Raw genomic sequence first — 14,098 nt, 5'->3', positions numbered from 1 at the left:
CCTCTGTGTCTGCATTCTAGAGGTGGTCCGTAAGTTTTGCCAGAGTCAGCCATGAACAACACTAGACTTGCGGCACAAGACTGTAATTGTGTGTGTTCATGTATGAAATCCCTGATCAAATGATTAAATGAGATGAGATGATGCAAACATGAGACGACCCGCTCGGATAGAAGTCAAGGTTGGATGAATTCACTTGCCAAACTCGTAGCACTGAACGCCCTTGGCTAGATCAGTCTGACGGACAGTGTTCAGAAGTAATGCAAGAGAAAAAATTCGGGATGAGGAACAGGAAGGAACCAAAAAGCAGCTTACTGATGTTTGGTACGTCACAGCTGATAGGATCGAATGAAACATCAATCGACAGTATGAACACCAAGCACATTGCCTTCCGAGCATATCAGAAATAACTCGGTACTACCTGAGAGAATTTGCATTGGTATTTATCGTTTAATATGAGCAAAGCTTTGCGAAATATATTTGGCACCTATGTCAAGTGACGAATAATGTTCTATGTTTTCTATAATCGGTCAGAATAATATTATGGTAAACCTGTGAATCGTATGACAACAGTTACATAGGCAACAGTCCTACCATCTTCTGTTCATACGTGCTAAGACACAAGAATAAGAGATAAAGAAAATAGACGGAAGCACTGCTATCTGTGTAACTGTTGTCAGATGATTCACAGGTTTACAACAATGTTATTGTAACCGATTACAGAAAACAGAACATTTTTCGTTACTTTGCATAAGTGCCAAATACATTTCGGAAAGCGTTGCTTATACCAAACAATAAAAAGCAATGCAAAAACTCACAGCCAGTAATGAGGCATTTCTGATATGCTCTGAAGGCAATGTGCTCGGTGTTGAATTGACACACAAGTAACACGCTAAAGTGGTAGTCATTTTGTGTTGTTTCAACACCTTATTTTTTGTTGTGTACTCATTATTCAATCTTAAGATGTCACGTACTATTAGGATGTTACTATCAAAGGGTTTTTATCCAGTGAGCTTATTTCATGAAAAATATTTTCTTTTACTATATAAATAATCCATTTTACTATATTAAATTGATTGAAATAGTAATTAATTTACTAATAATTTTTATTTTGTCAATTCCTCCTTTTCATTCGCAAATGTTATAAGTATTTTTTGGTTTAGATTGAATAGTGACTTGAATGTTGAACAGTAGACTGAAATCGTATGTTATCTAATTCCTTTGTTCTTGCTTATATGTTGCGTCGAATGTTAAGAGAAGGATACCTTTCCCTCAACTTTATTTTGGGAAATGGCCAGACGTCCTTAAGAATTGTACATACATTTCTTTCATAATAAAACTTCCGGTTTTCCAAAAATGTTGGTAAGGTTTCATAGGTGTGTCTCAGAGATACGAATTGAGCCTGTCTCGCCCCAAAAAGGTGTAAAAGTAATGTTTCGCCTCGGAAAGTGTATCTGTTTCTATTGGAAAGGATGTCTCAACTAGTGTGTCGTCACGAGTTCTTTCTCGTCTAGTCTTGTAGGTAACCCTAACATTATATAACTATTATACAACGAGGGTTGATACACAAGTTAAAGCAATTACGTTTTTCTGTAATTCGGGGGACAACGAAAAATCTATTATATACATCTTCAAGTTTGTGGTATATTTGTCTACCAGTTGCCACCAGATGGAGTATGGATACGGGAGGCTTTTGTATAAGGTTACTAGACATCCACTTTTTCCCGCTCTAAAATTGGTCCAGAGGTTTGTAGGAAAATAAATAAATATCTTTTTTTTTGGGTAGAGAAGTTACAGACAACTATTTTTAGATCAAAATTTGTAATATATAGGGGGTTACAGTGGTTCAGTGGTAGAGGGTTCTTGGTACCATCCCAGGCCATGCGAGTTTGTTGAGGACAACATTCTTCCACATTATCATTTCACCAAATCTTTAATAATCATTCACTTTCATTAGTCACCTCCATGTAATAAATGGGTTAATGTAAATAGTGTTGTATTACTGCAATGTTCAATTGATAAGGAAATACAACATACCCAGGTGTAAGCAACAATATTTCCGTAATCGATATTGTAAAAATTTGTTTGTATAAATTATATTTTCTCCTTGCCATTCAAAAATTTGAAGGTAACATGTACTTTTTTTGTAAAATCTAAAAATGTAATATTTTTGTCTTTAAAAGTCTGTCATATTTCAACCCTTCTCTTGTGTGAAAGAAGAAATACTTAAGACACTAGAGAACAGTATTCCATATGGCATGAACAACATTTATAAAGCACAAACATATAAGTGACTTGTGATATCATCGCAGGAGTATAGCAAGAACAAAAGTACATTCTGTTTAAGACCCCCCCAAAGTAGTTACCTAGGTTATTCACAGTTTGTTGCCAGAGATGGGAAAGGTACTGAAAACAATCCGCTGCATGTGACTTGGAAATGTGTGGTATCTCTCGCCGAAATTCTGTTAAAATGTTTTCTTTGATGGCAAAACATTATGGCTTATTGACTCTGAGGATGAAATGGTACTCATATGGGCTGAAATTAAGTGAATTGATTCGATTTGGCAACTGGACATCTGTTCCGTCCTGCAAGGAACAACTTGGATGCCAGAAAGACGACAACCATGCAAGAATGGCTTTGAGATCAGTTAAAACTCGGTTCCGTTTAAAGGCCTCCAACCCTCCACCCATCTCGCTATTGTCCGATAGGACAGTGCATACGCATTCATTGCTTCTTGTAGCTTTGTATGGCATTCCCGTGTATTTCTACTTTGAAAAGGTGTCATCTTAACGCACGCATGTTTCTTACGATTCGTCATCTCTACTCCCGAACAATGACATTCAACGACTGAACTTGTGAGGTGCATAAGGTAACTATATTTAAGTTCACACTCACCTCTCTGCGCATTTATTGATGGTAAGACTTGAAAGTAAGTTTTCAAATATGTGTTCAGAATTTTGGGCTGCACCCAGTTCGCGATAATAATAATAATAATAATAATAATAATAATAATAATAATAATAATAATAATAATAATAATAATAATAATAATAATAATAATAATAATAATAATTCCATGATTTATGAATCATTCCTCGTAGCAATGTTTATATATTTATTTATTTTTTATGTTTCAGGTATATTCCTGTTGTCCATACTTGCAGTTCTAAGCATAGTGGCAAGTATACTTCTGTCTTCACCTGATTTTCTATACAGCTGCCTTCTAAAAGTAAGTATCTCAGAAGAACTGTTTAGAGTTTTTAACCGTTTGGTAATTCCATTAATATCCATTCATGATCCATCACTACAACAATAATTCTTATTTGCTTCTCTACAAAATCATTAGCTATACGGCCCGCGTTTTATGCATAAGAAAGCTGAAGGAGATGGTTGTTAAATATGAGTAAATAATTATGAAAGAACTTGTGAATTGAAGATTGAAAGGAACTACAATACACCCAGAAGAATCACGAGCATTGCTTCATTTGGGCTGGTATGAGCATGCAAGGAATACCGCTATTAAATTAAGATGCCGGAAAATCATTCCAACTGCAAAAATTAAAAAAATAAACTTTACCATATTGAAGTAAACTTAAGACAGTTCTATATATACGAACATACCGGTAGTATTCTAATTTATTTCTAGTTCGACTACTGACCATGTATATGATGTTTCCCACCATATCAAGGTTTAAAAAGTGATATTGAATATCAGAAACAGGTGGAATTCACTTACAGCATCCATTTATATTTAAGATTACCAAATTTCATGTAACTAAAAGGAAGATACCCCATTTCAAGTACATATTTTAAACAAACCTCTCTAAGAACGGTTGGTTGGTAGGCAGTAAGGTATCTCTGAAGTTAGTTGATTTCGGGTTTAGTGTTCTTTTCAGCACCGGGGTCTAAGAAAGAATGTATATAAACGTTAAATATCTTGACATATCATTTAAATTACAAATTTATTAGATCAATTAATAAATTTATATATCTAAAAATATTAAAGGTTTAATCTTTATCATTAGATTCTCCAACTATTCCTGCTGATAACCAAAGATCCTTGTATTTCAGTTGATCTAGTTTTATTCATTGGGTTCGATATTAAGAATATGAGAGTAGAACTCCCTTCATAAGGTATCCCTGAAGTTGTATATTTTACTTCCTGGATGCTCTCCAGAGAGTCGACAGCCTATTCCTCTCTTTCTCTCTTTTGTCTACTAGGATTATATTGCGAGCTGGTATTGCACAACAAATTATGCTAATTTCAGAATTTATGGATGTATGCATTGCCATCTGCAATTAAATAAATAGCCCGCTTTTCATGGCACAGGTTTGCAAAAAACTGGATATCTCTTTAATGTTCTTTTATGAAACTCTTATCAATGTAGAAGTTATCAAAACATTTTATGTCATCAATTTACATTCATGTAATTCTAACAAATTGCACTGCAAATTGAAAGTCGTCCAAAGTTGTCTCTTACTTGTGTTTAAGTGACAAAGTAGAACGAGTTCTCTGCACCGTCTTGATCACATGTCCGTGTACTCAGGCATGATTTATAGAAGGATTTAATCGCCTCTCATATAGCCACGGATTTGCTCCTAGTGATCTTTGTTTGATTTGTTTGTTTTGCTCCCTTACCTGAAAAATAGGTGGCTCTGCAACGTTTTAGTAGCAATTAAACTCTTAAAATATAAATTCTCGACTGGCTGAAGTCACGGGCGGCAGATTTTTACACAGAGGGCTTATAAAAGTTTGTGTTACTCTACCAGAAATACTTTGAGCTTCATTGTGTTTATTTAGAAAAGTAGTCAAAGTACGCACTTGTATAGAATCAAGATTAAAATTTTCTCTGTCTATTTTCCTGTTTGTAATAGCCAAAAGGCGCCTTCCTTTTTTGACAACCGCCATGTAATTATAAACTTTCTAAACAATTGATTGTGTATATACATATGTATGCATTCAGCGAGTTCATATCGTGTTTAAGCAACTGTTCAGAACGTGTGTTGAACAAGCAACACCAATTGATGTCTCCTTCATAGTATCTTTTAGTTTTGAATATACGTTATTCCTTGAATTACGTTTCACAGTTCCAGACATTTTGTGGCTGTTGTCTCGCGAAAAATCTACACTTTTATTTATGATACCAGTTCAGAGTGAAGGTAATCTGTACTTATTTGCGCATTTCTATTCACCTTTGTGGTGAATTCTATCAACTTTGTTTGTATGTCACTTCAAAACATTGCATTAGGTGAAGAAGCACCTCTATCTTAAGATGGTTTACTCGCACCTATGGACACTTTACAGAAGGAAATAATTGAAAGAGCCTACAAACACATTTAATAGAATATTGTGCAAGTATTTTATGGGTTAACATTTCAGTTTTTGATCTGGATATTGCCAATTTTTTGTTGTTTCAGAGTCTGCAAAAATCTTTTTCAGTAGACAACTTATATTAACATTGTAGAACTTTAAAATGTCAAGACAATTATTAAATCTGTAGTGATCATAACATAAATGTTCATATTTTCTAATTCTGCAGCTAGTCGTCTTGACGAATGGATCACTTGCTTTTAGTTGGTGGATCCACCCAGCTACAGATGTTTTAGTGAAAGTTTACGTCTTCAATTATACAAATGTGGATGCATTTTTAAATGGAACGGAAAAACTGAAAGTAGAAGAGCTGGGGCCTTATGCTTACAGGTTAGTAAGTGTTCAAAGTTATTCATTAAACGATTTGCCTAACATGGAATATACAGGGTGGAAGTAACTCCACTGAGAAATTTTTGGAGGTGATTCCTTATATGCAATGAAAGAAAAAAGTTCTAATAAACACGGATCAAAAACGTCTCTTCTCAGAGTTATGAAGCGCCGAAAATTCGAAAAATCACGTTTCAAAACGTCCTGCCTTAGAAACTATAGGACCTATCCCAAGTGGTTTAAGGAATTATACAGGAACTAGTATGTGATCTATCTAAATATACACGTTTTACCATCTCCCGTTATAGGCAAAACGAACTGTAAAAAGGAAGTTAAGGTATAGGGATACTCCTTTAAGTATTAATGGTGCGTTCGTTTCCCTAGTAACGGTGAATTCTGAAACATGGATATTTAGATAGAGCGCATACTAGTTCCTGTGTAATTCATTAAACCATTTGGGATAGGTTCTATAATTTCTAAGTCAGGACATTTTGAAACGTGATTTTTCAAATATTCGGCGGTTCATAACTCTGAAAGGAGACGTTTTACGACCCATATTTATTAGAACTTTTTTCTTTCATTTCATATAAGGAATCATCTCCGAAAGTTTTTCGGTGGAGTTACCTTCCACCCTGTATATATTTTGCCAAAGGGAAAACAAATAGTAATTATTATACACTCAATAATACTATTAGTATTTGAGCTGTCTGAAACCAGAGCACACTAATACATTTTCGCCGATTTCTGAGTTTAAGCTTAAGCATAAAGTAATTTGAGTTTTGCGTATTTCACACCGAATCTTGTGCCATAACAAACTAAGTGTAGAAATTGACGCGTTATTCAAGTGAAGCTCATTTCCCATTGACAGTAGTTCCTGTCAAGTAGTCACTATTTCTATAAGGTCCAATTTCCTACAGTACGAACAAAAGTTTGTTCGCTCTGGCTTCAGACAGCCCATCTGTTGATATTCTTTCATTAGAATTCATTTGTTCAAAATTATATTTAAATTGAAATTACAGCGAGAAACAGGGAAAAAAACACAAGAGTAATGGAAAATTAATGTACTTTTGCAATTTTCATGATGAAATTCCCAATATGTTCATACGTTCAAATTCATTTTCACAGCCACGTATAGTAGAACCAAACCTTCGTAGTGTTTATATTCATAAAATTTATGGAACTTTATTCGAAAGGAAATGGGAAAACGTACAAAAAAAAAAAAAAAAAAAAAAAAGAGAGAGAAAGAAAGGAAGTACTTCTAAACCTACAAGGAAGTTTACAATTTTTTCAAGATTTTTCTTTTTTCTTCTTCTTCTATAAGCACTTTGTGCATAAAATGTCCTAGTATACGTGACTGAAAAATGTGAACATATATGAAACTTACATAATGAAAATCGCAAATATTCGTAAATTTCCCATTATCCTCTTTTCTTTTCCCCTTGTAATAAAATAATCTAAGAATACGAAAAGAAATTATTCATTTTCGGGTTGTTCTATATCCTTTTAACCAACTTTACGGAATAATGACTGTTATTACTACTAATGAATTCTCTCCTACATGAAACACATATTCAATGTTCAAAGAATATTATCGAAAAGGTTATCATACTATTCTTTTCATCCAAATATCATTACATAAAATTTCAGCTCCCTCTCCAATCTCCCAGAAACAATTCTTGTATATAATGATATTATAATTCTTCGTGGAGAATAAAACGTATAGCATGGAAGTGTTATCAACTTCTCTTGTAGCCTTTCTTATGGATTTGGAAAGAATTCAATCGAATTCTTTTTCAATAATTCCACTTTTTTCTGACTCAATATTCTTTCTGAAGGTTTACCAGTTCTCTGAATGTCTGCTACATTACCGGTAATCATTAGCTTGCAACAAAAATCGGATGTTTATTCCTCTATTATCATTGGACATGAGTAACAGATTAAGTGTCTGAAGAAGACAACGTTAAGTATCGAAACTTTTACATATTATTTTTAGTTTTAATAAATAAGTGTATTACTTTGGCCAGAAAACTTTTATTTATCTAATAAGTTCCAAAGTCATAATGGATAAAGGCACATGGGAAAGTAGTTGGTAACCGCAGCTTTTCACAACGTTCGATGTTTCCTCGACTTTGTGTGGGGAAGGAATATTCCCAATTAACAGGCGGACACCTTTGCTGAATACATCACGGTGTTGTACCCTCATAGTATTACAAAGGTTTTTCAGTAGACCTCTGTAATATGTTGTGATCTCACTATGCTTAGGTGATCACTAAGGATTATGCTCTTGCAATACTTGAAACCATGGGTAAAAGTGGGTCCAAAAAGGTAGAAGGATGGTAGGTAGAAGCATGACATCACGTCGTCCACCTGCCTATCTTTATGAATTGTAATTTTTTTTAGGAAGTGGGGGAACGCCTTACATATTTTTTTTTTTTGTTGGACAAATTTACACCGTCCCCCTGCGTTTCCCCGCGCTTTTACCCCTGCTTGAAACCTGAAAACGTTACTTTATTTTATTTATTTATTTGACATAGGACTGGATAAGAGCCACTTGAGGAGTGGGTGTTTATTTATAAGTTTAATCTCTGGGTCATGGTGATATGCCAAAATCCATCCACTGTCACAAAACTATTCTAAAATGATTCTCATTTGTGGATACAGAGGGCAAACAATTCGGATGAGCTATCAACTAGTTTCTGTTTTTGAAATGTGTTGAACACAACTTGACACTTAGACATTTCAGACTTTATACCTTGAAATGTCTTACGTAGAAATATAAAAATGGCATATTAGTATCTTGGTCCACTGGAACCATATGACGAGCTGTGATCGTGCGAAGTATTTAAACGTTTAAATTAATTATATGACGACCAAAACTCGTAAACTATACTGTCAAATGACGAACTCAAAAAAGTTAAAATCAAAATATTTACTAGATTATTTTTTATGAATTTTTGTAAATGCTTATGCAATGAAGACCACTCCCCTAGGTCATATAAGGCTGATTTATATGCTTACAAATGGACAAGTAACCCTGACTCCAATGGCTTAAATTGGACACATGTTTTACGTAAGTTTCATACATGTACCATACCACTTTCCGTACAAGGGCAAAAACTTATTGATAGAAGCAAGATTGAGGTAAGAGACCGAACAAGCAGAGAACCAATTTGGTTTCATGCCAGGATGGTCGACAACGGATGCAATATTTGCACTTAGGCTGCTAATGGAAAAGTACAGAGAATACCAGAAGGACCTTCATATGGTTTTCATCGACTTAGAAAAAGCGTATGATAGGTTGCTACAAGATCGTATTTGGAGGGTACCGAAGAAGAAGTGTATTCCGAATACATACATCTGTATAATTCAAGATATGTATAATGAATGTAGGACTAAGTGAAAAGCACGTGTGGAATAACAGAAGAGTTAACAGTTAAAGTGGAACTTTATGAGGGATCGAGTCTTGACCCATACCTTTTTCAGATGTGACGGACGAGCATGTATTTCGGACAACATCGTGAGACCAAGGCAGCATTCCAAGAGAAATTAGATACCTGGAGAGTAGCATTAGTGAGCAAAAGGCTTAGAATTAGTAAAACTAAGGCAGAATATTTACATTGCCTTTTCAGGAAAAATGTAATCGGCAATACAAGTATACGACTGGACGAAGAAGATGTGGTAATGACGAGGAAATTAAAATACTTTGAGGTCAATATTGCAGGAAAATGCAGGAATAGCAGAAGATGTAAATAGTAGAATTAGCATCAGTTGGATAAAATGGAGAGAAGTGGCATGAGTATTGTGTGACTGTAGGGTGCAAATACGCTTTAAAGGAAAAGTATGCAAAACAGTAATGAGACCTGCCATATTATACGAAGTGGAATGTTGGACAACGAAGACAGAGAGGAACAAAAGTTGAATGTTGCAGAGGTGAAAATGTTGTGGTGGGTTTGTGAAGTGACGTGGAAAGAGAAAATTAAGAATGAAGTGATTCGGGGAACATCGAAGGTGAGACTAGTAATAGAAAACGTACAAGAAAGTAGACTGAGATGGTTTGGGTATGAGAGAAGACGACATTCGGAATACCTAGCTCATCAAGTGGATGTTATGGAACTCTTTGGAATACGAGAGCGAGGCCGGTCAAAGAAGTCGGGAGATTGTGTGAAGAATAATATGGCACAGTATGGTGTCATAATAGATATGACACAAGTTACAAACAGGTTCAGGAGAGCTATCCGAAAAACCGAGCACAGCTAACTGAGTAAAAGGTTTAGAAGAAGAACAAGAGTTTAGTACTATTTAGAAATCGAGTTGCAGTGAAGAATTGCGAATTGAAAAATTATTTGATTGTATTAATCACGTTATGTTATCTTACGTATAGTACATGATCAACAATTAAGTATATTATGTGCAAATTTTAATATACTCTTCTTCTTTCTCTTCTTTGTCTCCAATTTCTAACATTTTTATATGGGGTTGACGTTTTCATCTATAGTTCTTTTCCTCTTCTCTCTTCTAAACTTGGAGCCCTCTGTTAGTCACCAATTTTATTATATTATAATTATAGATAATATTAAGCCACATATTATGATAAATATCGACATTGCCGATTACATCTCGTTTGATGATAATAATAAACTATCATTACAATAAATTGTTAATGTTAATAATGGAAAAGTGTATATATATATGTATATAGGTTTTATTTTTTTCTCTCTCTCTTACAGGAGGGACATGCCAAAACATAACGTTCAGTTCCACAATAATAATACAGTTAGTTTCCAACAAGGCAATGTCTTTTCGTTTCGACCAGAATGTAGTACTGGCAGCATTCACGATAAAATAGTTGTTCCTAATGTTCCAATGTTGGTAAGATCATTTATCTGTAAATATTTATTTTTCTCTAGATTAGAAAAGTTATTATTATTGTTAATTGATTATGGTTAAAGTTTCAGCAACGAGCTTATTATTATTATTATTATTATTATTATTATTATTATTATTATTATTATTATTATTATTATTATTATTATTATTATTATTTAAAGAGCTATTGGAGAAATGAAAAGCAAAAAGATTTGAATTATTATATTACATATTGTTTCAAACTATCTAGAACTAACCCTAAATATTTATGCATTGTAAAAGAGGGCTTTGCAATGAAGAAAAAGAGCATAGCAAAATGACCGAAACATAACACAAGATGAAAATTTATAAAACAGCAAAATATTTATAGTGTTCCATATAAGCCCTATATTAATTTAAATTGTGAATTTTAAAGTGTTGAGGGGACAACGGCCTGTCATTCAAATGTGAATATAATTACGTCTGGGAAAACATTGGGTAGTTCCATAGGCGTCTCTGGCGGGGGGACACGTCCCCCCAATATTTTGAAGTACAAAATATTCAATATTTTATTCTAATTTAATTATTTACTAACGATAGAATAACATATAAATAATAATAATTTATTATTTGGAATATAATATTCAGGCTGTGAAACGATTATAATAGAGTTCTTGATATACCTCGGGGATCCGTTAAAGTAAGCAGAAGCATAAAATTGGAATCGAAGGTAATAAACAGGTTGGACTAGGAAGTACCATTTAAATCAATTTCTTTGATGTCCCCCCCTCCCAAATTTTGCCAAAGACGCCAGGGGATATTTTCTTTCTTTTTTGTAAATAGGCACTCAAAATATCCTATATAATAGTTTCTGTTTTTAATTTCTTGTTTGTACATGTGTGTGCGTATGTATCCATTAAAGTATATAATTTTTTAAAATATTAGTGTATGAACTAACAATTAGAGGAATCCACAATATACATTACTTTTCATAATTATGTTTTTTATTATTTTTCCAAACTATGTTTTCCTTCCAATTTATTTTAACATAAATAATGTAATGCAAATACAGAGCGTTCAAAAAGTCTCTATACACCTGAATCGTGGCAAGTCAAAGTTTGGAGGCTCATGGGGGACATTTCCAACATTTGCTGTGAAAATGAGTGTTAAAAAGTGTGTGTATATGCTACGCCCTTTACATAGTGCTTTTATACCATAAAATATAATAAATTTTGAGTAAAATAATTTTCTCGTTGCTTTGAATATGTGACAATTCAGGTGTATAGAGACTTTTTGAACGCTCTGTATTATTATTGAATACTATAAATTGATTTTTTTTTTTTTTTTTTGGTTAGTAAAGTAAGTTTGTAAGATAGTATAAAGGTATAGAAGAAAATACAGCAACAATAACAAAGCAATACTTATGACAATCTAGTCAACTGTGTCACTACCAGTCTTCATCTGCACTACCCTTAAGCATAGGCGAATCCAGGAAGAGCGAAGTCCGGTGAGAGAGAAAATTGAAAATATTTTATCGCACGCCCTCTCCCTCTACCGCTGTTACCACATCCCCAGGACCCCATCCTGGATCCACCCGTGCCCTGAAGAGGTTGGTTAATGGGAAGTTTTAAGAGGCTGCATCACAGCGAAATTAAAATACCGCAAATTTTACAGTAATCATGTGATATCTTCAAACAGATAAAAGATAGTCGAAAAGTTAAACAAGAGCTCCCTAGACAATGATATTTTACATAGAAAATCGCCATTTACTTTTGGCGTTTCTAAATGCCTGCAAACGGAAAGCTACTAAGTGACTCGTGATAACATTACGTTAATAATATTGTCTAGGGCGATCTTGTTCCACATTTTGATTATCTTTTATCTATTTGAAGATATCCCATAGTTATTTTAAAATTTGCAGTATTCTAATTTCGCAGTGATAAGGTCTCTTAAGTGAGTTTTCAGATTTTCTTTTGTCAGACACGAAATTTTAGAGATCAAATTCCAAATCAGAGAAGAAAATATTCTCTCAACTAAAGCAGATGATGAATCGAAGTGGGTACTGAACCATTGAACTTCGCACACTGCATTGCTATAGGTATTAATTTTTCTCTCTTTCCTCACAAAATTGCAGTTATATTTTTAAATTCTTAGGTTCGAGTGAAACTTCAGTGTAACTATGTAAGAAAACAATATTTTAATTACTTAAAATATCCATTGCTCAAATGCTTCCCGGTTTTCATTCTTACTGAAAATAAAATTAAAATAATACATTTTTATTCTTGGTTTCAACAATTTGAATCAAAATTGAGTAGAAATTAATATCCCAAAAATTATACGAATCCTTTATTTTACTTACTATGCTTTATGCATTATTTCTCAAAATTATGCTTTATTATGCTTTTAAAATTACCTGGATCTTCGTTAGAAAATAATCAAATTCAGACTGAGGGTAGAAACCATATGTCTAAAGTTTTGTTGTACTTTTGTCTTTTTAGATTACGTTTTCAACAATATTTTACATTAAAATGCTTTTTCTTTGAAATAATTACAATGTGTTTCAATAAATTAACTTTACCTCTTAGTTCGCGATTTTTAAACGCTAGTTTTTAAGAAATGTTTGAGAGTGACCCATGCTTGAATCGTGTTTATAAAACACATTATATGATATTATGGTATGTATATGGTATTAACAGCTTAATTTAAAACAAATAGAACATTTTTAAAACTGTTTAAATCCTGCTGAAATGAATTATGAATACACTTAAATGTAGAGGTAGGATAATATATTTAAATGTATAGCCTACTTTTTTTTTAATGTTGCAGAGCTTATGGCTACGTATTATCAAGGTTTGCAGCCCACATTTAAACCATCTTTTTTTTTTTTTTAAGTACTTTACGCTTTGTTACCTAACTTACTACTTCATTTTATTATAAGAAAATAACAAACACTTGTTATTATGTTATTGTTTAAGTTTAATCATATTGTTCTGAACAGTAATGATGTCAGGAAGTGGCCCTTAAAAAATTATCCCAGAGCTATTTCTTCGATCATGTTCAAGGCAGGGGCGTAAATAAGGGCTCCGCAGACCCCGCATTGCGGGGGGCTTAAGCCATCACGGGGCTCCCAAATCGTGATGTAGGACGTAGAAAAGGGGCCCCATTCTACGTTGTCTGCGGGGTAGCCCCCAAGCCCTTAGTTACGCCACTGGTTCAAGGAATACAAGTAAAAACAAAGTTTTGTATTTCAAGTGTGCCCTCGGAAAATACGTGAAACATACTTCGATTCCATCCCACACATCCTCTTACGGGGAAAACCCCCCTTTGCTTTGGGGAAAGAAGTGAATGACCTCGGTTGTGTTACCAACTTGTCATTCTGTCGCTTGGTTTTGACAAGTGAAGATCGTAGGCTACTTAGAATGGCTAACAAGACATTGCACAGTGAATTTCGTGAAATAATTCGTTGTGGCAACGCTGTTCATATTCAATTAGTAGAAGATCTCGGCCATATCAACTTCTCTTCCTTTTCTCGAAAAGGTACAGAAAAACGCAGATCG

At 33.8% G+C, this 14,098-nt stretch overlaps 1 protein-coding gene across 1 annotated transcript in view; it reads left to right on the top strand.

Annotated features, from left to right (window-relative positions):
* The first annotated feature begins 278 nt into the window (after positions 1-278).
* The window catches only part of LOC145661523 (scavenger receptor class B member 1-like), a 47,247-nt gene continuing 33,427 nt past the window's right edge, over positions 279-14,098 (top strand). The window contains exons 1-4 of the mRNA XM_081726841.1: positions 279-321; positions 3,136-3,227; positions 5,539-5,699; positions 10,424-10,565. Of these exons, the coding sequence (XP_081582967.1) occupies positions 279-321; positions 3,136-3,227; positions 5,539-5,699; positions 10,424-10,565 (438 nt within the window). The remainder of the gene's footprint in view (positions 322-3,135; positions 3,228-5,538; positions 5,700-10,423; positions 10,566-14,098) is intronic.

Source organism: Thermobia domestica, chromosome 10 (assembly GCF_964235325.1).
Source record: "Thermobia domestica chromosome 10, izTheDome1.hap1.1, whole genome shotgun sequence".
In the NCBI taxonomy this organism is placed as follows: Eukaryota; Metazoa; Arthropoda; class Insecta; order Zygentoma; family Lepismatidae; genus Thermobia; species Thermobia domestica.
Note: the sequence above shows the minus strand (reverse complement) of the source record. Positions and strands in the feature narration are given on the sequence as shown.